Genomic DNA, 24,243 nt, shown 5'->3' on the forward strand with positions numbered 1-24,243 from the left:
CAGTTTTTACCAAGAAATACCCAGGGTTTGGCTGAAAGACACCGAGGTGCCTCAACTGTAGAAAGACATAAGGAACGGAGCTCAGACTTGCAAGTACCTAGTTAACTGGACAAATTAAATCCCATCCTAAATATCAAAAAGTGAAAGTCACTCAGTTGTGTCCGACTCTTTGTGACCCCATAGACTATACAGTCCATGGAATTCTTCAGGCCAGAATACTGGAGTGGATAGCTTTTGCCTTCTCCAGGGGATCTTCCCAACCCAGGTCTCTCACATTGCAGGCAGTTTCTTCACCAGCTGAGCCACTGAGGGGGCTCTTTAATACGTATGCAGTTAAAAATTAAAAGCTTGCTTCACACACACAAATCACAATCTGGCAACCAACTCCGCAGGCCAACCATGCTTCCCTTATAGACAGGCCAGACAGCGTGTCAGTCGCTCAGTCATGTTGGAAACTTTGTGACCCCATGGACTATGGCCTGCCAGGCTCCTCTGTCCATGGGGATTCTCTAGGCAAGATTACTGGAGTGGGTAGCCTATTCCTTCTCCAGGGGATCTTCCTGACTTAGGAATTGAACCAGGGTCTCCTGTATTGCGGGCTTCCCTGATAGCTCAGTTGGTAAAAAATCAAGCTGCAATGTGGCAGACATGGGGTCTTAAAGAGTTGGACAAAACTAAGCGACTTTCACTTTCATTCCTGCATTGCAGATGGATTCTTACCAGCTGAGCTACCAGGGAAGCCCTACAAATGCTAATAAAAGCGATTAAGAATATCAACAAAAAAAACAGGAGGGTTGGGGGGAGGTCTTATGACCAACCTAGATAGTATATTAAAAAGCAGAGATATTACTTTGCCAACAAAGGTCCGTCTAGTCAAGGCTATGGTTTTTCCAGTGGTCATGTATGGATGTGAGAGTTGGACCGTGAAGAAAGCTGAGCGCCGAAGAATTGATGCTTTTGAACTGTGGTGTTGGAGAAGACTCTTGAGAGTCCCTTGGACTGCAAGGAGATCCAACCAGTCCCTTCTAAAGGACATCAGTCCTGGGTGTTCTTTGGAAGGAATGATGCTAAAGCTGAAACTCCAGTACCTTGGCCACCTCATGCGAAGAGTTGACTCATTGGAAAAGACTGATGCTGGGAGGGATTGGGGGCAGGAGGAGAGGACAACATAGGCTGAGATGGCTGGATGGCAATACGGACTCAATGGACGTGACTTTGAGTGGACTCCAGGAGTTGGTGATGGACAGGGAGGCCTGGCGTGCTGCAGTTAATAGGGTCGCAAAGAGTCGGACACGACTGAGAGACTGAACTGAACTGAAGTAGGGGGAGGTCTAGTTATTATTTCGATGAGGCAAAAAAAAAAAATTCTTTTTTAAAAGGAGTTATGTCAAATGAATAAAAAGTTCTTTGGATATTTAAAATGGGATAAATAAAACAGACATATATGCCTTTTACCCAGAGCCTTTTACATTAAAGTAGGTAAAATAGACAGGGAATAGAAAGAAAAAGCCTTCTAAACTCTCCCCTAAGACAAAAACTTGTTGATTAGATACTGATGAAAACTTAAGTTAAAGGTATAGAAGCTGGCGCAATTTAGATAAGTATCAGTTCGGTTCAGTCACTTGGTTCAGTTCAGTCGCTCGGTCGTGTCCAACTCTTTGCGACCCCATGGACTGCAACACACCAGGCCTCCCTGCCCATCACCAACTCCCGAAGCTTGCTCAAACTCAAGTCCATAGACTCGATGAAAATGTATGTATTACTAGTGAAAGTCACTCAGTCGTGTCCAACTCTTAGAAAACAAGGACTGTAGCCCGCCAGGTTCCTCTGTCCATGGGATTCTCCAGGCAAGAATACAGGAGTAGGTTGCCATTTCCTTCTCCAGGGAATCTTCCCAACCCAGGGATCAAATCCCAGGTCTCCTGCGTTGCAGGCAGATTCTTTACCAGCTGAGCTAGGAGGGAAGCCCCAAAAAATGTATGTAAGTTGGTATATTTCAATGGGCTTTATATAACATAGTCAAAGCTCCTATTTAATTACACTGTGGGATAAACAGGGCATATAGACTGCCCCTAAGAAAATATTAACTAAACGTACTGAGAAAACTAATAGTTACCTGAGTGATACAAAATAAGTAAACTGGGAACTAACATGCAAGGGTTAATTTTTTTTTAAGTGACTTTCCTTTGGTTTAATTCATAAACTCAGAAAGGTCTTTGCTAAATGCCTTATAACACAGAACTTCGTAAATTACATTTCAGTTTGATAAAAATCCTGCCACTGATTTTAGTAACTTCAGGTGACAAAACCATCTTTTAAAATAACTAATCAACTGCCTTTTGTCTTGCAAATGTCTAAACCATAATATGAATACAGGCCTCAAGGAGCTGAGACTAAGCCCAATTAAGCAGGCACGACTGGGAAATAAAGGAAAAAAAAAGTGGCAGTTTTAAATCTAAATTTCTGAGAATGTTCCCTCAGCAAAATCTTACAGACAGTATGACTTAATCATGTAAACAAGCAACTTTAAGGTATTCCAACTGTTTGTTAACCAGTAAGTTTATACTGTAATACCTGGTTAAGTCATGAGATCTCTATAGTATATGTCTATATACACACAGATGATGCCTCTTCTTCTAAAAGATATTATTAGAACAGGACTTATAAGGAGTGGTACTTAATTTTAATAAAAAGTGCCTACATTTAAAGAAAACTGGCCAAGACGATTTTCAGGTTCACATGAACTGGGAAATATTCAATATTAAGTTGACATCCGAGACTAATGTTTAAGTTTGTGGATCTAAATTAATAAAGACGTCATTAAGAATCATCATTAAGAAGAAGTGGCAAGAACATACAGAAGAAACTGCACAGAAAAGGTCTTAATGACCCGGATAACCACGATGGTGTGATCACTCACCTAGAGTCAGACATCCTGGAATGCAAGTGGGCCTTAGGAAGCATCACTATGAACAAAGCTACTGGAGGTGATGGAATTTCAGCTGAGCTATTTCAAATCCTAAAAAATGATGATGCTATTAAAGTGCTACACTCAACATGCCAGCAAACTTGGAAAACTCAGCAGTGCCAACAGGACTGGAAAAGGTCAGCTTTCATTCAAATCCCAGAAAGGGGCAATGCCAAAGAGTGTTCAAACTACTACACAACTGCAGTCATTTCATATGCTAGCATTTTTAGTAACACTAAAAATTCTCCAAGCTAGGCTTCAACAGTACTTCAACAGTACTTGAACCGAAAATTTCCAGTTGTACAAACTGGATTTAGAAAAAGCAGAGGAACCAGAGATCAAATTGCCAACATCCGCTGGATCATGGAAAAAGCAAGAGAGTTCCAGAAAAACATCTATTTCTGCTTTATTGACTATGCCAAAGCCTTTGACTGTGTGGATCACAATAAACTGTGGAAAATTCTGAAAGAGATGGGAATACCATACCACCTGAATGGCCTCTTGAGAAACCTATATGCAGGTCAGGAAGCAACAGTTAGAACTGGACATGGAACAACAGACTGGTTCCAAATAGGAAAAGGAGTACGCTAAAGCTGTATATTGTCACCCTGCTTATTTAACTTTTATGCAGAGTACATCATGAGAAACGCTGGGCTGGAAGAAGCACAAGCTGGAATCAAGATTACTGCGAGAAATTTCAATAACCTCAGATATGCAGATGACACCACCCTTATGGCAGAAAGTGAAGAGGAACTAAAAAGCCTCCTGATGAAAGTGAAAGAGAGTGAAAAAGTTGGCTTAAAGCTCAACATTCAGAAAACTAAGATCATGGCATCTGGTCCCATCACTTCATGGCAAATAGATGTGGAAACAGTGTCAGACTTTATTTTGGGGGGCTCCAAAATCACTGCAGATGGTGAGTGCAGCCATGAAATTAAAAGACGCTTACTCCTTGGAAGGAAAGTTATGACCAACCTAGACAGCATATTCAAAAGCAGAGACATTACTTTGCCAACAAAGGTCCGTCTAGTCAAGGCTATGGTTTTTCCAGTGGTCATGTATGAATGTGAGAGTTGGACTGTGAAGAAAGCTGAGCGCCGAAGAATTGATGCTTTTGAGCTGTGGGGTTGGAGAAGACTCTTGAGTGTCCTTTGGACTACAAGGAGATCCAATCAGTGCATTCTAAAGGAGATCAGTCCTGAGTGTTCTCTGGAAGGAATGATGCTAAAGGTGAAACTCCAGTACTTTGGCCACCTCATGCGAAGAGTCGACTCATTGGAAAAGACTCTGATGCTGGGAGGGATTGGGGGCAGGAAGAGAAGGGGACGACAGAGGCTGAGATGGCTGGATAGCATCACCGACTCGATGGACGTGAGTTTGAGTGAACTCCAGGAGTTGGTGATGGACAGGGAGGCCTGGCGTGCTGCAATTCATGGGGTCGCAAAGAGTCAAGACACGACTGAGCGGACTGAACTGAACTGATGCAGAGTACATCATATGAAATGCCAGCTGATGAAGCACAAGATGGAATCAACACTGCACGGAGAAATATCAATAACCTCAGATATGTAAATGACACCCTAATGGCAGAAAAGGAAGAGAACTAAAGAACCTCTTGATGAAGGTGAAAGAGGAGAGTGAAAAAGTTGGCTTAAAACTCAACATTCAAAAAACGATGATCATGGCGTCTGGTCCCATCACTTCATGGCAAATAGATGGGGGGAAAAAAATGGAAACACTGACAGACTTTATCTTCTTGGGCTCCAAAATCACTGTGATGGTGTCTGCAGCCATGAAATGAAAAGACATTTGCTCCTTGGAAGAAAAGCTATGATGAACCTAGTGTATTAAAAAGCAAAGACATCAACTATGGTGACAAAGATCCACATAGTCATAGCTATGGTTTTGCCAGTAGTTATGTATGGATGTTGAGAGTTGGACCATAAAGAAGGCCGAGTGTTGAAGAATTGATGCTTTTCAACTGTGGTGCTGGACAAGACTTTTGAGAGTCCCATGGACAGCAAGGAGATGAAACCATCACTCCTAGAGGAAATCAACCCTGAATATTCACTGGAAGGACTGATGCTGAAGCTCCAATACTTTGGCCACCTGATGCAAAGAGCTGACTCACTGGAGGAAAAGGGGGCAACAGCGGATGAGATCGTTGGATCGCATCACTGACTCAATGGACATAAGTCTGAGCAAACTCCGGGTGACAGTGAAGGACAGGGAAGACTGGAGCACTGAAGCCCATGGGGTCGCAGAGTTGGACACAGCTGAGAGACTGGAGAACAAGAGAGTCATCTAAATTAAGTACAATCTTTTATTGTATTTAGGTTTAATAAATAAGACCTCACTAATCTCTTGCAAGAAAATAACTGGACATGATGAAACTTCAAGGTAAATGAGATAAAAATTTTGGGACAAAAGCTTTAAAGTATTATTTTAGAAATGTCTACTTAACGTGATCTTTCCAGATGTTTGGTAACTTAAGATTCTAAAATTTAAGCTACGTGATGAAAGTTTACCTAAAAGATACTAAGGTACTAAGTCATCAATTACTAAAAAAAAAGAATTAAAAGTATAGAAAATATTAATGAAAATGTTTGGTATCACCTAAGATGTTCTGTATAAGAAAACAGGGTGTCAGATGGTAAATAATCTGCCTGCAATGCAAGAGAGCTGGGTTCCATCCCTGGGTCGGGACGACCACCTAGAGAAGGAAATGGCAACCCACTCCAATATTCTTGCCTGGAGAATTCCACCGACAGAGGAGGCTGGTGGGCTACAGTCCATGGAGTTGCAAAGAGTCAGACACGACTGAGGAACCAACACACACATCAAGAAAACAAATGTTTTAAAAAATTATCACTGATGTTTAAGCTCACCAATTTATAAAATGCCAATGTAAAGATAGAACCTAATTGTTTACTTCTTAGTTTCACTAAAATTAATGTTTTAAGAGTTGAGGATTCTAATTTAAACATGTAATTAAAGCTATGAGAAACAACACAGTAACTTTTCAAAATACAGTAAGAGATACAATGAATGTTTTCAGTAAAGAAGACAGGAAAAATGAAATTACATGTTGGTAAAAAATAAATGAGCTGGTTAATCTTATTTAGATGAAAAATGAAAGACAGGTTGGATACAAAAAGTGATGAGAGATTACGAGGAGGAACCCTGAGGAAGGTTTTATGCATAGTCACGATTAACTAAATTTAGACTGAAGTTAACTAAGTAAATGGACTGTTAAATGAGCTAATACAAGACTGGAAATTTTGTCTCCTCTAAGTGCTCCTTTTGATAACAGATTGTTTTATCAAACCTGCAGAGAAAGAGGATCAAAGACCAAACGGAGGCAGAAAGACTTCGGAGAGAAGAGCTGGGACAAGGCTGGAGAAGGCAATGCTCTTGGAGCCACTGACAGAGAGAGGAGCTGGGGCTGCAGGTGGAGGCGGGCCTGAGATGGCAGGTGGGTGGGAGCGCCTTCCCTAGGGAATGAGGGAACAGGCACCCCTGGGAGGAAATAACCACAGGCGCCTAGGCAAGAAGCACGGGGGCCTGGACCACAACAGGGCAGGAGGGCCAGACGGCTGTGACGTGGACATATTGCCACGGCAGGCTCAGTACAGCTTGCTGGTGAGCTACAAGCAGGAAGGAAGGAAGAATCACAGATGGCGCCAAAGCGCCGGGTCAATGGTGGTGCCAGTTACAACACAGGCTGCCTGGTGAGATTGTGAGGGGGGGATCAAGAGACCCATCTACAAGGGGTGGGGTTGGGGTGTGCAGTATACATGGAGGGAGTAAAAGGGACAAACTCTTTTGGTGTCAAATAAGCTATAATGATACAGGGCACAACACAGGGAATATAGCAAATATTCTACAGTAACTATAAATGGAAGACAACCTTTAAAAACGGAATCACTGTACTGTCCACCTGTAACATATAACACACATCAACTACACTTCAGTAAGAAAAACTAGGTCAACACAGGAAAACAAAGAGACTCATGTGGAACTTATGAAGTGTGAGATTATCATCGGGCATTCCGGTCAAGATGTCAGGTAGACAAGCTCCCTCACAGGCTGCGCTGAAGATGCAGAACCGGTACAGAAAGCACAGGCCTCACGGTTACCTCCCAGGTGCAGGGGCAGAGAGGGAAGTGGCCCAGACGGCACCGAGGCCCATGCGAGAGGTGACTCAGCGAGCGCGAGCCACCAGGGAGGTGGCCTTGAAGTCCAGTGAAGTGTTTCCCGCAGGAGATGGTGATCACTGGGCTGAGCTGCCAGGGAGGAGAGCTGGTGACCTCGATGCGGGGAGCTTCAGCAGAGCTAATGGAGGAAAACTGAGTTTTGTTCCAGGGAAAACTGTAAGACAACGGAGGACAGACACCTCCCTGAAGCCACATGTACTGCCTTCAGGGATACCAGAGCTGTGCTCCACCTCCATCATTGTGCAAGCGCCCAGCAAAGAGGAAGTGTGAAATCAGAGTCACCAAAAGAATGTCAATCTGAAAATTCCCAGTATTTCAACCCACAGTAAGAAATCTGAATGCAAGGACTTCCCTGGCGGCCCAGTGGTTAAGAATCCACCTGCCAATGCAGGCAACACGGGTTTTATCCCTGGTCAGGGAACATGCCTCAGAGCAACTCCAGAGCCCATGCTCCGCAACAAGAGAACCCCCCACAACAAGAAGCCCTGAGACAAAGAGTAGCACCCACTTGCCACAACCAGAGAAAAATAATTAAAAGGAATAAAAACCCAAATGCACATGAAAAGATGCTCAACATCCCTAATTATTAAGAGAAATGCAAATAAAAACTATAATGAAATAACACCTGACAGCAGTCAGAACAGCCATCAAAAAGCATATAAATTCTAGAAAAGGTGAGGAGAAAAGAGAACCCGCCTACACTACTGTGGAGATGAAAACTGGTGCAACTACCATGGACTACAGTACAGAGGTTCCTCAGAAAACAAAACAGAGCTACCAATCCCACTCCTAGGCATAAACTCAGACAACGCGTAATTCAAAACGACACACGCTCTATGAACATAGACCGCAGCACTCTTCACAATAGCCAAGACAGGGAAGCAACCTGCCATCAACAGAGGACTGGGTAAAACACACGCGGCACCTATACACAATGCAACACCACTCAACCACAAGAAAGAACAAAATAACGCCGCCTGCAGCAACACGGACGCAACTAGAGGTTATCACACTAAGTGAAGTAAATCAGATGGAGAAAGACAAAAATCACGACATCACTTACATGCAGAATTTAAAATAATGGCACAGGGCTTCCCTGGTGGTCCAGTGGTTAAGAATCCACTAACCAAGTGCAGGAGACACAGGCTCAATTCCTGGTCCAGGAAGATTCTACATGCCTCCGAGCAACTAAGCCCGTGCACAAGCACTGAGCCCAAACTCCACAAGGAACCACTGCAGAGAGAAGCCCACGAATCCCAATCAGCAAGTAGTCCCCACTCGCCCCAACTGGAAAAGGCCACCCGCAGCAACGAAGACCCACTGCAGCCAAAAATACATAAAATTATAAAAAAAATAAAGTACAGTACACATGAACTTATCTACAGAACAGAAGCAGACTCAAAGACAGAGAACAGACTTGTGGTTACCAAAGGGGAGGGGGAGGACTGGGAATGTGGGGTTTTAGATGCAAACTACTACATTTAGAATGGAGAAACAAGAAGGTCCTACCATACAGCACGGGGAACTATACTCAATATCCTATGATAAACCATAACGGAAAAGAATATTTAAAACAGAAGGTATGCATGTGTAAAACTGAATCACTCTGCTATACAGCAAAGACTGGCACCACATTGTAAACCAACTACTTCAATTAAAAAAAAAAGACACCAGAATGGCTGAGAGCCAGAGCCCCCTGCCCATCCCACAACATGACGTCACACCTTCCCTCCACGACGGGGGACGGACAGACTGCACTGCTCTCTCACACCCTCGTGGACACCGGGAGCTAAGTGACTTAATATGTACTGTGACCGCGGCTGAACCAAGAGACCAGAGAAAATAGGTCCCTTCTCCCCCCAAGTTTTCCAGAGATTCTATATGTCAATGACATACTAAGAACACATCACCATGGGGTTAAAAATAAAACAAAGCAAACCGGTGATCAAGTCATTTAAAGAAAATCTCACTCCAAACCCTCTGAGACCTTAGAAACAGCCACAGTTAACATAACGAGTAACTTCCCCTTCCCTGACTGACAGACACACTTCTGTGTCCTGTACTGCAGCCTGACAGCCAAGCCCTCGGCGGCAAAGGCAGGCCGAAAAAATAGCCAGGTTTCCTACCTGACAGAACGTCTTCCGATAATTCCCTTTCTTGTTCAATTTTCTTCTCAAGAGTTGAAATACAGAATTCATAGCCAGCAAGAGCCAGTTCCTGTCTGTAAAGCAAAGAGGATCAATCAGCTGTCCTGCCTTCCACCTCGGGTTTGCATCATCTAGTGTTAAGACGGATGGGAACTCTGTTTCAAGTCCCTAAGGGGTGTCAACCTCTCCTCTGTCAGAAGTTTGTTTTTTGTCATCTCGGGGCGCTGCTGGGGTTTCAGTAACCAACACAACCAGTGCTTCCTCCTCGCCACTGGCAGAGCCGAGGGGCCAGTTCCAGTGCCAACGGAGGCCTGGGCTCACAGCAGAACTCTGACTGCCGACCTCGTCCATTTCCGGGGGATGTAGCACTCCCCGCTTCTCTCAAGCTGCAGGGCTCCAGCACAAGTTTCTTTTACAGAAATGGAAGCCCCAACCAGGGCGTTAAAAGGCATTTGGCCCCAGTCCAGGGACCCTCAGTCACCAGTGAGGACGCCCAAGCGGCCAGCAGGCTGACTCTGGACAAAAAGAGGGTTGCCTGCTGGCATCTGAGACACCGGGAGCACCACAGAACATCCATCCATCCCAGTCTTTGCTCCTCCACTCTGACTCTCAGCTCCTCACTGGAAGCGGCACTAAACAAGCTTACCTCTCCTCCGGCCTTGGCCAGACGACCCTATGCTACTCCGTTCTCAGAAGAGGAGCAGCTTTCCCCGAGCCAAACCTTGGCAGCAGCAGGGACCTCATGCAAGCAGAGTGTGGAGCAGGGGAGGCTGCCCACAAGACGTTCTCAGTCATCAAGAGAGAACACTTCTGAGCAGGGTAACTTATGGGCTAATTACTGTGGGTACCGCACAGCTTTCACCTCTTGAGAGACCGTGGGCGTGTCTCACTGTCCAGTGTTACCATCCCTGGGCTTCTCCTTAACCCAGGGGTCCACACCCACCAATATCTGATCCTGTCTGTAACTCATCCAGAGAGACTAACCTGGCTGCAATGCTCCCTAGCATGAACCAACCTCAAAGTTTCTCTACAGACTTGGAGTCAGAGGCCCTGAGGCTCTGGTCTATCCAGTGTCCAGCCAAATGCCGGGAGATGGACCGGGTCCCCCCAAAAACAAAGGAGCGGACCACTCGGGCTGCAGGTGCCCGTGCCAGGGTCTCTGGCTGCAGTGAGCACTCCTCCTACAGCACCGGGCTAGGTACCATTCAAAACCTGTAGTACCCAATTTCTGCAGCAACTCAAGGGCTAAGGAGAAGTCAAGCCTTCCCTTAAATTTACCCCAAATCAACCCTCCAGGAGTCCTCTACTTGCATCCTCTGAGTTTTCAACTAGAGTGAAGGGCACCAGGCCCCTCTATCTGCGTCCCTGACCTTCGGCACACATCTAAAATGCTTCCCAAAGCCTTTCCTATGTACCTGGCAGACTTTTTCCTCTATGTAAGAATCCAGACTCATCCAATACTTTTAAATAGCACTGCTTTCCTGTCCCACTCGTCCGAAGGCCTCTGCCCCATGCCTCGGTGCCTCCTTGCTACAACCTAGCCACCCCATCACCTCTACAGCCTTTACAAACTGCCCATTGGACGAGCCAGTGACACCCTCTCACAGCAACTCTCTCATCATATAACCTGTACCTAACTTCCTGCTTTGTTGATACTTCCACCAGCAAAATATGCCACCCCTGGCCACTCTTGCGTTGCTCCCAGCTTTCCTAGGAAGAGCAAAACTAAGGTTCTAACGACTTCCCAGTTCAAGCAGGAACAGAACACATGACCAGGCCTGTCACGGTGCAGCCACAGGGACGAGGGCTGCAGGCCCCAATGGACACAAGAAGGGGCAAGACTGGAAAAGGCTCAAGATCTCAAAGGTGAGGGATGGGACACCAGGAGGGTGACAACCAAGATTTCGGATACCCAGGTGATTAGTAGGATGAAAACTGTGACACCCCAGGGTCAGTTTCTGACCCATAGCCCTCGCCCCCCGCTGCTCCCACACCCAGACTCTGACTACACTTACCTACTCTGAGCAGCGTAAATAGTGGCCAGCTTTAGGGAGATCTCTATGATTGCATTGTCTTCCTATTGGGAAAAGAAAAAGGAAGTTAGTTCGTAACAAATAAAATTTCCTCATGAAGTATTTCAGATTCATTTCTAGACTGACTACACCCTGAAAGCCATAGTCTTGATGCTTTTGCAGGAATCAGGCGTCATGCTTCTGCATGAGTGAAAGACTGGCAGTTTTTATACTGGTCTTAGGGGGAAAAAATCCCAACTTTTTGGTCAAAACACATGTAGGGGCTGGGTGGAGTTTCTAAGACATAAGGCTATTTTGAAAACTGCCTCAGCTAGGATGCAATATTATGTAATGTCCTTACCTGTTGCATGCCCCCTCCAAGCAGGTAACTCATTGTTGCTTTAAAAAGTTTTTCTGCCTAAAAGCATAAGGAAGAGATTTTTCTATTTGGGCCCCATATCTAGATGACCCTGCATTCTAAGTACTAGTCTGAGGCAGCATTGCTTGAAAAACACATATACAGAAAGGTAACCTTGCGTTAGAAAAAGACTAAAATGCCGGGACCCCACATCTCTGGGCACCTTGAAAACTACTCTGTGATGTGTAGAACCAGCTTCAGAGATCAACTTCCCACCCAAACCCACTGTGACAGAGACTGCAAACTACCCTTTTCTGGTACAGTCTCCTCAGCTTCCACTAGGTCAAGGGTCCTTCCTTTGCATTTCAGGTGTAATCATATGAGGAGGCTGCGGCCAAGAGATGCACGCAGTTTACACAAACAGCTTCAATAGCGTACTTCACAAGGACGCTGCTGGCCCTCCATCCTCTCCCTGCCCACAGCTGGAGGTGAGCCAGTGCTCGTACTCAGGCGAGAATACATCTTAGAAGGAATGTGGGCTCCTGGGTCACTTCATGTGGTAGAAGTGCCCACCCCTCTTCAGGGTTCAGCCGCCTCTGGACTAATGCATTAAAGGGATACGCTTCCTTCTTATTTCAGTCACTTTATCTTGGGGTCTCTTTGTTACAGAAGCTTTGCCTGTACCCTTTTGTGCAGAGGTCCCTTGAAGCTAGCCATTCACAAATTCACAACATTACAACATGATTTACTTACATTTTCAAGCTGACCCCTTATAAATGCTAAGTTCGCCATCTGAAAGCAGATTGTAAGTTGTTTTTCAGTTTAAAGCATTGTTTCCACTTACTTCAAAATCTTTACACTGAAAACTCCCCTTTGCTTTCACCTTCTATCCAAAAAAACAGGCCAGAAACTGTCGCTAATCTGCTAGAAGCAAAGTTCAGCAATGGGGTGAGAGTACGTGCATAGACTTTGATGATAACAATTCTAGATCCACTCTTCACTGAGAACACAAATATTAATGTTAATTGTTTCTTTTCGGTCTGGGGTTGAGGTTTCTTACAGGTGACAGTCCAAGGGTAATAAAAATGGAAAGCTAAAGAAAACTTAGTAAAAACAAAACCCAGAGAGACATCCTGCAGGTCAGGAATACTAATCAGGAACACTAACAGCCCTTCTCCTGCACCACTGGTGGCGGCTCAGACTGGTCAGAGGAGTTACCAAGTCATAAGTGTAAGCAATGGCCTTTGTGTTGTGACTCTTGTGGGCAAGATGAAGAGCATCATGCAAAATCAACTCTGCCTCTTCTGGCTCATCTTTCATGATGCATAACTGAAAAGAGAAAACAAAATAAAAGAAATTGAAACACAAAAAGAACAGAGACATGCACCGCCAGACAGAAGCGAGTATGGCTACGTGTCCCAGTACACAGAGGGAAGCTAGTCATTCATTCCTCAAACACTTATTGAATCCCTGCTCTGCAAAGGCATGGTATCTGCAGTGGGGACTGGAGAGGGGCTCCCCTGCAGCTCCGCATGGCCACAGATATAGCACACTGGCTGACGTGGGCAGCAGGATTGTGAGCACTTTTCACGAGCTCTTATAGTGGAGCTGCTGGCCCTACATCCTCCTCCACTCTACCTGCAGGACAGGTGGGCTCAATCACAACCAATGATACAGGCGAAGAAAGGCAAGAGAAAGGAACAAGGGGGTTCCTTCAAATGGAGTCAAGAGAAGCCGCCCAAGGAAGCGACAGTTAAATTGAGGTAAAAAGAAAAACAGCCAACTAAGTAAGGAGCTATGGGGGAAACTGACCCAAACAGAGAGCAGGGAAGGAGCGAAGGTGCTATAGACGGAAGATACCGGACTTTCAAGAACCACTCAAACAATGAAAGTCAACAGATGTCAACTGAGGATGGTGACTGTTACTGCCAAGTAGGGAGGCAATGGGGTGGGACCACAGGTCTCACCAGCCAGGGCAAGGAGTCTGGGTGCTACCACAAACGCTGTGACGGGTCAATCAAGGCTTGTGGGCACGGAATGACACCAGCTGATTTACATTTAAATGATCACTCCAGTTGCTGTCAAGCCTGGATGGCAGGGGGCAACAGGGCAGACAAGACTGCAGGCTGTGGCAGCGTGGCCAGGGCGACAGGAGGAGACACAGAAGAGGCGACAGGTTCGAGATTTTGGATTTGGTGGCAAAATCCAAAAATTCGTTGCTGGATTCTCGGTATATGGGAGGTGGTAGGTAGGTACCACACAAGTTCTCAGAATGGGGCAGACTACAGAAAAGAAGAGGTACTGAGGGAAGGGGTCGGAGAGGTGCCTAAGACCACAGGTTCGTTTGGGTCAGCTGAAGCCTCAAATAGAGTTGGCATGCGGGCCGCACCTGCCGTGTGCGGGCACTCGGGTGGACGCGTTGGGCATGAGGCGGCGGTCAGCCCAAAGGAGGAGACCCGGCACCCCGGGAAGAGGGGAAAACGTTCAGGAAAAAGAGGCCCGCCTCGCTCCCCTCAGCCTGTGCGCACTTCTCCCCGCGCTCGCAACCTCGCAACCCGCAGCGCCGCCTCCACCTGCGCCCGACGCAAGGACCCCACGACTCCGTCCACCCGGGTCCCCGTAGTCGAGGGACGCGCTGCGGCCCCTCACCTTGGCTCGCTTCAGCAGCTGGATGATCTCGGCTTCGGCGTCCCCGGCTGCAGCCCCGCCCGCGCCCCGCCGCTCCTGCTCCGCCGCCGCGGGCCTCGAGGACCAGGCGAGCGCTGCAGGAAGGGGCACTGAGGTCACCGCGCGCAGCCCAGCCAGCCCGGCCCGCCCGGCCCGCCGGCCTGCACCCCTCACCTGCCAGCAGCGGCAGTAGGCCCGAGCCTCGGCCGCGCGGCGCCCCTCGGCACGGCGGCGCCCGAGCTCCCGGCGGCCCGGGCAGCAGGCACACCGGGGAGCAGCGGTCCCGCCGTTCCGCCACCCGCAACAGACCTCGGGCCAGGCCCACAGCCAGACGCCGGTACATGGCCGCCAGAGCGTTCTCTGCGCACTGCGGCCACGGGCTCCGGAAGTCCCGCCCCTGGCGCGGAAAGCCCGCCGATTGGCCGGGCCGCCCGCATGCGCCGGGACGCAAGTCTACGTCACCTCGCCCTCCTCCCCTGCCCCGGAGAACGCGGGACCCGCCATGGCGGCTCCGACTGGGCCTCTCACGCTACGAGCTGTGGTGGAGGAGCTGCTGAGCGAGATGGCGGCGGCTGTGCGGGACGGCGCGCCGAGTATGGGCGGGGGCGCGGGAAGCAGCGCCGGCGAGACGGGGTTCGGGGGTCCGGGCCCACTGGGGAGGTCTCCGCCCTCTTAACTCGCCTGTAGCCCTTCCTTCTCGCGGTCTGTGTTTGTTCCAAACGGTTCCCCTCCTGACCTCTGTGCACGAGTGACTGTTTCAGGGCCCCAGATGCAGGACTTGAGGGGTCTGGACGCTGTGGCTGTGCCTTTATTCCTCTGACCAGCAGAGGACTCTCTGTGACCAGACTCCCCTGGCCGCAAGCGCACGGGGCCAGAGCGCGTCTTCGTTAGAGCTGCGCCACCGCCGCCATCTGAGTGACCATCCAAAACATCGGTTAGGCTTCAGTGAACCTTGCTGGTTCACTTGGGCGGCGTTTGTTTGCAAAGGACCGCACTTTGAAAAGGATTTACCTTGACTTATTGTTTTTAAAGAATTGAGAGGAGGAAGCCAACTTTTCTCATTTCAGTTAAATCTAAAGCAGTACATGTGCTTAAAAGATGAGGCGAGCCAGGTATTCGAACATCCTCTAATCCCAAAAAGCTTGGGGGAGAAACCAGTCTGTTGACAGCTCAGTGGTTGCCAGAAAGGGTTGTGTGTGAAGAGCACAGTGTGAGAGTCTTGAAGGGGGCGCCCCTGAGGCTTGGGGCTCATAGAGACTACTATCACCGATTCACGTTTTTCAGAGCCATTTTCTTGTATTTAAAAATCTTTGTTCTTAGACAGTCATACACTCTTTCTGAGCCCCCTCCTTCGACGATAATTTTCTTTAGATCAGTATTTTGAGTTTACACTTGTATGATGATGTAAAATATAGTCACAGCTGAGCCATGTAGTAAGTGATGACTACTTTACTGTAACTTTTTGCTTCCTCTCAAAACTCATGATTGCATTAGTTTGGTTGTTTACTTTTCTATATGTTTATCCCTAATTCAATAACTTCCTTTTAGCTCAGAGGGTAAGGAATCTGCCAGCAATGTAGGAGACCCAGGTTTGATCCCTGGGTCAGGAAGATCCCCTAGAGAAAGAAATGGCAACCCACTCCAGTAGTCCTGCCTGGAGAATTCCATGGACAGGAGCCTGGCGGGCTACAATCCATAGGGTTGAAAAGAGTCAAACATGACTTAAGTGGCTAACACAAACACACACACATCCATAATTCAACTTCAAACTCTTAGCAGTGTTCTGAATCCTCTACTCAAGATGCTGAGGTGTTTTGTCCATTTCATTTTCTTCTAGAGCTTCCAGGGTGCTCTCCTGAGATCTCCCCCCACCATTACTGTCTAGGGAATTCCCTTTACCTACTTTGAGCCTTAATGTTTAGTATACTGTACAATTTTCTTTTTCTCAGTTTACTGTCTTATTTTATAGAGCACATATTCTCCTGTCCTGAGACATAATTGATAGTTTGGCTAGGTGTTATTGAATTATATGTTGGAAATATTTACTCAGACATCTTAAAGTAGTAGTCTACTACCTTCCAACTTCTTAAACTTACTTTCACAGAGTCTTATTTTAGCCCTCCTGCTTCATTCCCACTCAAGAGCCATCTGGTGCCACCAAGTTCTGGAGGGTTTTTTTTTTTTTTTTTTTAGGGAGTGAGTGTATTAGAGTCTGAAGTGTAAATCAGGTTGTTGCTTGGCTCTCCTATTGCTAACTTGTTTCAGTTTTCTCAGGTCTTGTAAATAATTTTTGAACATATCTTAGCTGTGTTTCTCCCTGTCCTCATCCTTGAGAGTTTATTCATTTTAGAAAATTCTTTTATTATTGTTCAGTGGAATACTGAGTAAAATTTGATGCATAGGTTCAGTTCACCATCTTACATATAAGTCTTTTTGGTTATAATACCCTTTTAAAAATGTTTTTGTCTCTGGTCACTGGTTTAACACAATTTACTTACTTTCCATTCCTGTTTTACAGTTCCTGATGAGCATCTGTTATCGTAAGTATATATCCTTTTGTATTTGGGGTTCTTTATAAACCACTAATGTGTGTTTTTAAAGGCCAGTTCTTTCAACATCAACTCTTTTTTTATTTTAGAAAACATTCTTACTAAGGAATAATATTTTATTGATGTGATTGTTAAAAATCTGTCTCAAGTGAATAACTAGCACTGTACTTGACAGTACAAGGCACTCCCTTATTGTCCTAAGTGCCACTGTATTTTAACATTATTCTAAAAGGTGTAACTCTCATACTACTAACACATGAAAAGAGAAGGACATTTGACCCTTGAACAACAACTCTTACACATACACTGCTTGGGGAGGCCTGTTTCCTGAGTGAGAGGCTAAGCGTATTTAAGAAATAAAATGTACTAGGTACATACACTAGAATATTATCCAAAAGTTAAATTTTAAAATATATGTTTGTGTATATGTATACATGCACACACACACACATATATATATGTGCATCATTCTCAGAAGCACACTGAATGGGAAAAAAAGTTGCCCAAAAAGCCCAGAATATACTGTTCATGTTTTTAACTTAGAAAACATCACCATATGTATATATGTTTGTGTGTGTATGTATGCACATACACATATGTACTGTGTATAGTAAACTATAAAAACATTAATATGAAATGTGTGTGGTTGCCTTGAGAATGAAGAAATTGAGGAAGAACAGGAAGGCCTCTGACATATAAAGAGTCTTCTTTATAAACAACATGTTAACATTTATTCTGGGCGGTCGATTATGTGGGATTTTGCTGTATTACGTTTTTTTCCGAATTAAAATAAATTTTCAGAAGCTGCTGATGGTAATCCTTCGGGTCGAGTCAGATAGGTGGCTTTCAGTCCATCATCTAACCTGAGGCTCCTCTCCTTCCCAGGCTGAAATTTGTCTTCGGCTCATCAGCTGTCCAAGCCTTGGACCTAGTTGACCGCCAGTCTGTCACCTTAATCACCTCACCCAGCGGGAGGCGTGTTTACCAGGTAGAAACCCAGAGGTGGAGTAATCTCAACCAGATCCCCTTAGGACAAATGTTTCATGAATCTGTATGAAAGCTGGTGGACAGTTGAAAGGACTTGACCCAACTTAGTGAAATGAGAGTATGAGTAGTTACAGTCAGATAGATATGGCCTGTTAAACCCACCTGGGAGCAGCGTGTGGAACCAGCAATGATCCAGGGAGGCTCTTTGCCCAGGTCTGATGATCACAGCCAACTTCCCCTTTCTGTCATTTGACACTACAGGGATCACCCTGTTCCTTGTCTCTTGCTTACAAGCAAAAGCCAAAATGCATTTTAAGGTCCTTTCACATGTCAAGGTTTATCTAACAGAAACGATCTGTCAGAACTGTTGTTGGAAGCATTCACGAAGGCCACACTGTGCTGAATGTGGGCAGTTTACTTGGACCTTAGTTCAAGCGGACCTTAAGGTAGGCAGGTTTGTAAAGTACAAATTGGACTCCTATCAGACTCTAAATTACTTTCATGTATTGCTAATTCTTACCAAAAGCCTGGAAAGATATTTATTTTGCTGAAAACTGAGATGCAGAAAATTAATAGTCCCCTATGGCAGCAGGGTTGTATAGCTAGCAGACGGTCCTGTCTATGTCAACAGCGGGCCAGACTCTCCACCCCCCAAACCCCAAGTTTAGCCACGACATGGTAAGCCAGCTGGGATTCAGAGAAGGGGATCTTGTGAATGAAATAAAAATGTTGGCAGTGGTCTCCAAAATTTTGTGTTTGGCAGGGGTAGAAGCAGCAGCCATCAGCTCTTGTATGAGATCCAGGCCTTGTTGAAGACCAGGAAAGGTGGAACTTTTGAGCTTTGGGGTTCTGGTTTACTTATGACTGTCTCAGAGTTGAGACCATGGTGATTCATTTTTAGCAAGTGACTGAGCAAAGCCTCTCGGGCACATGGATGGCTTGGCCCATGAACTCACTTTTCCATGCAGTAGGATGGTGCAGCCAGCTGGCACGTCCTCGTGCATTTCTGCCTGAAGTAAGCTGGGGTGATTAGTGCCAAATGCTGCAGTTAAAACTTCTGTGTTGTATTTACTTAGAAGAGGCTGCTTATTAGAATTTTCTGTTGGTGAACATCATAGATTAAGAATCAGAACTCTTAAGCAATGTTGTTTGTACCTGAGGAAGGATTTCCATTTTCTTTCCTAGTGTATTTATTTTGGGGTTTTATGTAGCTAACATACCCTTGTCAAAAAGGGCTTCTGAGTTTTCCCATGTCTTTTAGTTTCAGATTCTCTTGTCTCAGTTCCAACATCAGCAGAACACTTGACCCACACAAGCATGATCTTGCTGTTAGTTAAAATCTCAAAGACTGTGTTGGAAATATTTCAGTTATCGTTGACTTATTATTCCTCCCACGATCACCGTGACTTGTTTTAGTTTTCATCATTCACATTCTGTATTATGTCATGTTGCTTTATTTATCATAAAAATGCAAAGTTCTTAGAATTGTGTTGGACTTTGAATTAAATGAGGTTGTAGAAACCTTACAGACACCCTCCAATTAACCTCAGTGGTTTCACTGTATATAGTAATATGGAAGGAATTTGGCTTAATTCAGAGGTTCTGTGAGATGATAAAGGTTGAGTCAGATGTTGCCTTGTTACCCAGCTAGTTATCGTTCCATAAGTCGACCTTCTAACATTCTCACCTCCTCTAGGTGTGGTGGTAATTACCCTGAAGTCACACTCATGTTGTCACCTGAGTCGCTTTTTGATAAACTTCAGTCCTCCTAGGAAGGGGGACGCATCAGTCAGGAGGGGCCAAGTTATATTTGTAACAATGACCCCTAAATTTAAAAGCTACAGATTTATGTCTCACTCCCTGTCCATCTCCATCGAGAGTCAGTTGCAGCTTTGATCCAGAACATCGTGGCCCAGGATCCCAGGCGATGGAGCAGCCTGTGTCTGGGACATTGTGGATCTCATAGCAGAGAGAAGTCAGGATATCATAGGTATCCATGTTGAACATTTCTGCCTGGCCAGTCACACTTTACCGGCTAAAGCAGGTCACATAGTCAGCCTGTATGTAACAGGGCAGGGACATATCAGCCTCTTTCCGAGAGGCACTGAACTCAAAGAACGGTGAATCGTATACAGTTCGCCACTGTGACGGATGCTGAGGGCTTGGAGCAGCCATAAAGTAAACTGTGCTGTGGGTGGATGACCGTCCAGTGGGCCAGTCTCCTTAGAGCCTCACTGCAGCCGCAGCAGGCTCCTCCCAGGGAGGTGTGGGCAAGTCCAGCCTGGGTCTGAGTATCATCCTGCCTGCATTCCTTTTGTAAAGGCTCCCCTCTGGGACTGACACTCCTGGCTCCAAGTGAGCGAGCTTGGAGCACTTCCTGTAAGAGGAGGTGGTTTTTTCCGCAAAGGGTGAATTAGACAGTCCCTGAGGTCAGTTTCCAGCTCCAAACACATCTGACTCAGATCTCTGCCCGATTATCAGGTTCATTAGTCGTCCACTTCTAGATAGAGAAGCCAACTGAGAAATGACTCTCTTTACCGTATTCACCGCCTTAGGCGGCTGCACATCCTAAGTCCCAGCCAGGGAACTTCTGCAGAACTTCTCCCCACCCCTGAGTGGCCAGGCACGCACTTAGCCTCATGCAGAGAGTAATTGTCTGGGGGCCCACCATAAGGAGGAGGTAGTCTGTGTGGAATCCCAGAGGCTTATGCCTAATTAACCATAAATCTAGAGAGAAGAAGAAATCATTGGTCATGGTTTAGAGACCCAAGAATTGTTGGTGTCCCTGCCGGATGTTGGTGGGTTTTCTTGCGGGACTGAGTGCGAACTAGTCTGCTCTCACACTCTCCCTTCAGCAAAGGGCAGCTCCTCCTCGCACCCCCAGCGCTCACCAGTTAAAACAGGTCAGCGCCTCAGGACTGGAAATGTGTGGTGTGACTTTTTTAATGTCCGGTTTGTAATGGGGCTGAAATGTGTGATGGGTTCAGTAGGCGTCCTGTTACCCAGTCACCGGCCATTTCTGGTCATCCTGCAGCCCCCAAGGAGTCCTCCTGACTTGGCAAAAAAAACCCATAGCGACATGCCTGTACCAGGCGAAATGCTGGAGAGACAACACCTGACTCAACACTGCTATTTTTCAGTGGAAGTCTTACCTGTGTGAGGAAAACAGGAAACAATTCTAGGAGCACTGACATTCCTTTTTTCTATGTAGATGGTCATCTCAGAGCCTGAAACAAACGTGAATGCCCTGGGGCACATCCCCCAGGGGCAGTTCCCTGTCACTGACCCACTGCAGGGGGTCTCTAGGTCCCTAGGATAGTAACTTTACTCCATTGGGACATTAGGAACGAAGCCCTCCACTTCCTGTCTCTGGCACCTGGGGGTGAGGACGGAGACAAGCCATTTCTCCAGGTCTGTCCAGCCACCCTCCAAACACAGGGCCCCCGGTGTCCCCTGACTGACAGCAAGGCCGTTGGCTCTGAACGTGGCCTCCTGCCAGCCCTCCCAGGTCCCTGCCCTCATCCCGTCCTGCTAGGTGAGTGGGCAGACCTGGGCTTGCCGCTCCCCATGGCAGCTGAGTCACCCCGTTAAAGGAGTCTCTGTTCCCCATGTTCTTCCCACTCCCCACTGGGCCTTTCCTGTCCTCAGACTCCTGCTAGGAGTGTGGTGGAGGCTTTAGACATTCACACACATGCTGTGAAATAAGTACAAAGGCTGAGAAACAAGTACAGTGCGGGGAGCCTTCTCTGTCTCTCTAGTCAACCCTCTGAATCCCCAGGCGGAGAAACAGCGGTTCGTATGGAGGGCTCAGCTTCTGTTTTGTGTGTGGAGGTGTCAGGGCAGGGCACTGAGGCAGCAGGAGGGTCCTGTGGGCAGGTAGGCCCTCGGAGAACAGCCCTGCACTCTCACACAGGTACGTTCAAAGGGAATAACAGTTTCCCCGCTCACCTTTTCAGGTCTGACTCCACCTGTCCTCCCCTTTCCAGGTGCTTGGAAGCTCCGGGAGAACGTACACATGTCTGGCTTCCTGCCACTACTGCTCGTGCCCGGCGTTCGCCTTCTCCGTGCTGAGGAAGGGGGACAGCCTTCTGGTGAGGACGGATGAGCTGCGGCCATGGCCGAGCTGGTGGAGGGGCAGGGGGTGCTGGGAACCTCGCTCTGCACCCTACATGGGATTTACTCTGTGTGGAAACAGACGTAGTTCATTGTCCTTGACTTCAGTCAGTCATCTATTCTGGCTTTACCCTCCCAAAACACAGGGGCATTTTAGGAACTATGCCAGTTTCTTGTTTTAATTTAAAAGGTCAGAGATGAAGCTTCAGGAAGGCAGCAAGTAATCCTCAAGAGTTGGCACCTGGGCAGTTATCAGGCCCAGTAAAAACATGAGCCAAACTGGATGCTGGCAAGTGTGTGTGCCCCAATCTCCAGCCACGAGGCACTTCTCCCACTGCCCTTGGACAGCGTGGTACTCAGCCTCGCTTGACTTTCACCGGGGGCAGCAAAGCATGGTGGTGCCTCGGCCGATCTCATAGGAGCCCAGAGTGTCAGGCAGGAACGAGACCTCCTCACATCCATCCCGAGTCCACAGGAGAACCACTACCCCACCTGAGGGCGGGGAGCAATCTTTCCAGTCTTGCCAAGGAAGAAAATTACAGCATCCGCCCCACGCTCCCCTTTCTTTACACAGTTGTCACACCTGTCAGGAAGCGGGTGGCAAGCGGGTTTTCCCATTGACAGGGAGGCTCAACTCAGTGATCTCACCTAAAAAACGACAGGGTTGGAGCCAGGCCCTCAGCAGCCCAAGTGGTGTGCCCCGCAGTGTGAGGTCCAGGGTTAGAGTGGTGTGTGCCCCGTGGTGTGAGGTCCAGCACAGATCATGCCTGAGAGAGAGACAGGCAAGACAGTGAGGGTCCCACCATCCCTGCTCTGGCTGTCCAGTGGTTAAGGACTGAAGATAAGCCCTGTCCCCCAGGGGGCTGTCAGATTTAAATGAGATAATCCTTGAGATGCTCCTAGCAACACTGTACCTTGAAGAACCTTAGCCACTGCTGTTAACAGCTTTCTGAGGGCAAGGAAGAAAGTAGTATAATTTAGGACTGACATAAAGAGCCTGTCTTGGTTTTCACTTGGTTTCACCTGTCCCTGCTGGATCTACACTGTTGCCCCAAACAGCAAGCCAAGTATTGATAAAACCTCCTTGTCCACACGGACTCCTAGAAAGTAGACACCTGTCTAACCTTGGTCTGCGGTTCTAGGCAGTGGGTTCCAGGCCCCTGGTGTGTGTGCCCCGCTCCTTTCCTGCTCCGTGAAGCCTGGCCCTCCTCGTTGCTAACTGGCTTGTGTACTGTCTGTCCTAGTGCAAGCACCTCTTGGCAGTTTACCTGAGTCAGGTCACAAGGACCTGTCAGCAGCTGAGTGTCTCTGACAAGCAACTGACTGACATACTGTCAGCGGAGAAGACACAGGAAGCATAAAAGTACAGACGGAGCATCACTGACCATCTTTCACAGTAGAAGTCCTGTCCAGAGACACACGCGCCCTGTCACGCGTGGTTCACGTGGAGGAGACGTGGGCCAGACTTCACGTTAGTGTCCCCTTCCGCCCTGGACTCCAGAGCCAGGGCATGTATACAGTATGAAGCCCTTGCAAAAAATCCAGCCTCCAAGCCCCATGAGTAAAAAATTTCCAAATGTAATCAAGCATCTTAGACTCCAAAGCCTAACATCAAGTCGCATCCACAGTGAAGGAGATTTTCAAACAAAGTCCTAGTCCTTAAGAGGCTAGAATGGGAGAGGAGACAATATGATGGTTTAGATGCGCCAAGCGTTAGTTCTTTCTCTTGGGCCCAGAAAGTCTTTCTTCAGTAAAAGGTCAGAGCAGGGATGTGACTACAATGGCAGCAGATGGAGACGTTGGGGTGCTGGTTTCAGCAGGCTCCAGACATTTGCAGTGTTGAGGCCAAAACAGTTGCTTAAATAGGCTGTGCTGTTGGAAAGGTAGCACCTAGAACAAGGAAGTGCAGGTCTGCTCAGAGCATTTCTGAGCTTCGTAACAAGCGGGTGAGGGAGGCAGCCAGAGAGGCTGCCGGGTGTTCCAGGCTGAGTGAGAAAAGGCAGATCTCCAGAGGCTGTGAGGCGGGAGAGGAATGGGACTCTTTTTGGACCCCAGGAGAGAGCAAAGGAGCTGTGATGGAAGGAAATGAACACAAGACGGAGCTGAGACAGGACAGGCACTTCCCCCAGCGACAACCATCCACAGCTGAACAGGATCCTAGGACAGGCTTTCCCCGTCTCTCTGGGGCTTCACGTCCTTGCAGGGTTACTGCAGGAGGAGCTGAG

At 47.2% G+C, this 24,243-nt stretch overlaps 2 protein-coding genes across 2 annotated transcripts in view; one reads left to right on the plus strand and one right to left on the minus strand.

The window, feature by feature from the left end:
- TTC19 (tetratricopeptide repeat domain 19) overlaps nt 1-14,712 on the minus strand; it is a 29,032-nt gene extending 14,320 nt beyond the window's left edge. The window contains exons 1-7 of the mRNA XM_052658199.1: nt 14,544-14,712; nt 14,352-14,464; nt 12,921-13,031; nt 12,456-12,494; nt 11,706-11,762; nt 11,348-11,409; nt 9,312-9,406 (exon numbers count right to left, since the gene is read on the minus strand). Coding sequence (XP_052514159.1) covers nt 9,312-9,406; nt 11,348-11,409; nt 11,706-11,762; nt 12,456-12,494; nt 12,921-13,031; nt 14,352-14,464; nt 14,544-14,712 — 646 coding nt within the window. The remainder of the gene's footprint in view (nt 1-9,311; nt 9,407-11,347; nt 11,410-11,705; nt 11,763-12,455; nt 12,495-12,920; nt 13,032-14,351; nt 14,465-14,543) is intronic.
- Nucleotides 14,713-14,832: 120 nt separating this feature from the next.
- ZSWIM7 (zinc finger SWIM-type containing 7) lies at nt 14,833-23,600 on the plus strand. Its single transcript, XM_052657531.1, has 5 exons — nt 14,833-14,962; nt 16,888-16,909; nt 17,804-17,906; nt 21,892-21,996; nt 23,263-23,600. The coding sequence occupies exons 1-5, from the start codon at nt 14,872-14,874 to the stop codon at nt 23,377-23,379; spliced, it is 438 nt and encodes a 145-aa protein (XP_052513491.1). The 5' UTR covers nt 14,833-14,871; the 3' UTR covers nt 23,380-23,600.
- Nucleotides 23,601-24,243: the final 643 nt, after the last annotated feature.

Source organism: Budorcas taxicolor, chromosome 19, assembly GCF_023091745.1.
Source record: "Budorcas taxicolor isolate Tak-1 chromosome 19, Takin1.1, whole genome shotgun sequence".
In the NCBI taxonomy this organism is placed as follows: Eukaryota; Metazoa; Chordata; class Mammalia; order Artiodactyla; family Bovidae; genus Budorcas; species Budorcas taxicolor.

Bases quoted from the DNA above. Each gene is read 5' to 3' on its own strand.
- ZSWIM7 (XM_052657531.1), top strand. From the start codon at position 14,872: ATGGCGGCTCCGACTGGGCCTCTCACGCTACGAGCTGTGGTGGAGGAG. The intron at 14,963-16,887 runs GTATGGGCGGGG...CCTGTTTTACAG, and splicing joins TGTGCGGGACGGCGCGCCGA to TTCCTGATGAGCATCTGTTA. The intron at 17,907-21,891 runs GTAGAAACCCAG...TCCCCTTTCCAG, and splicing joins GCGGGAGGCGTGTTTACCAG to GTGCTTGGAAGCTCCGGGAG.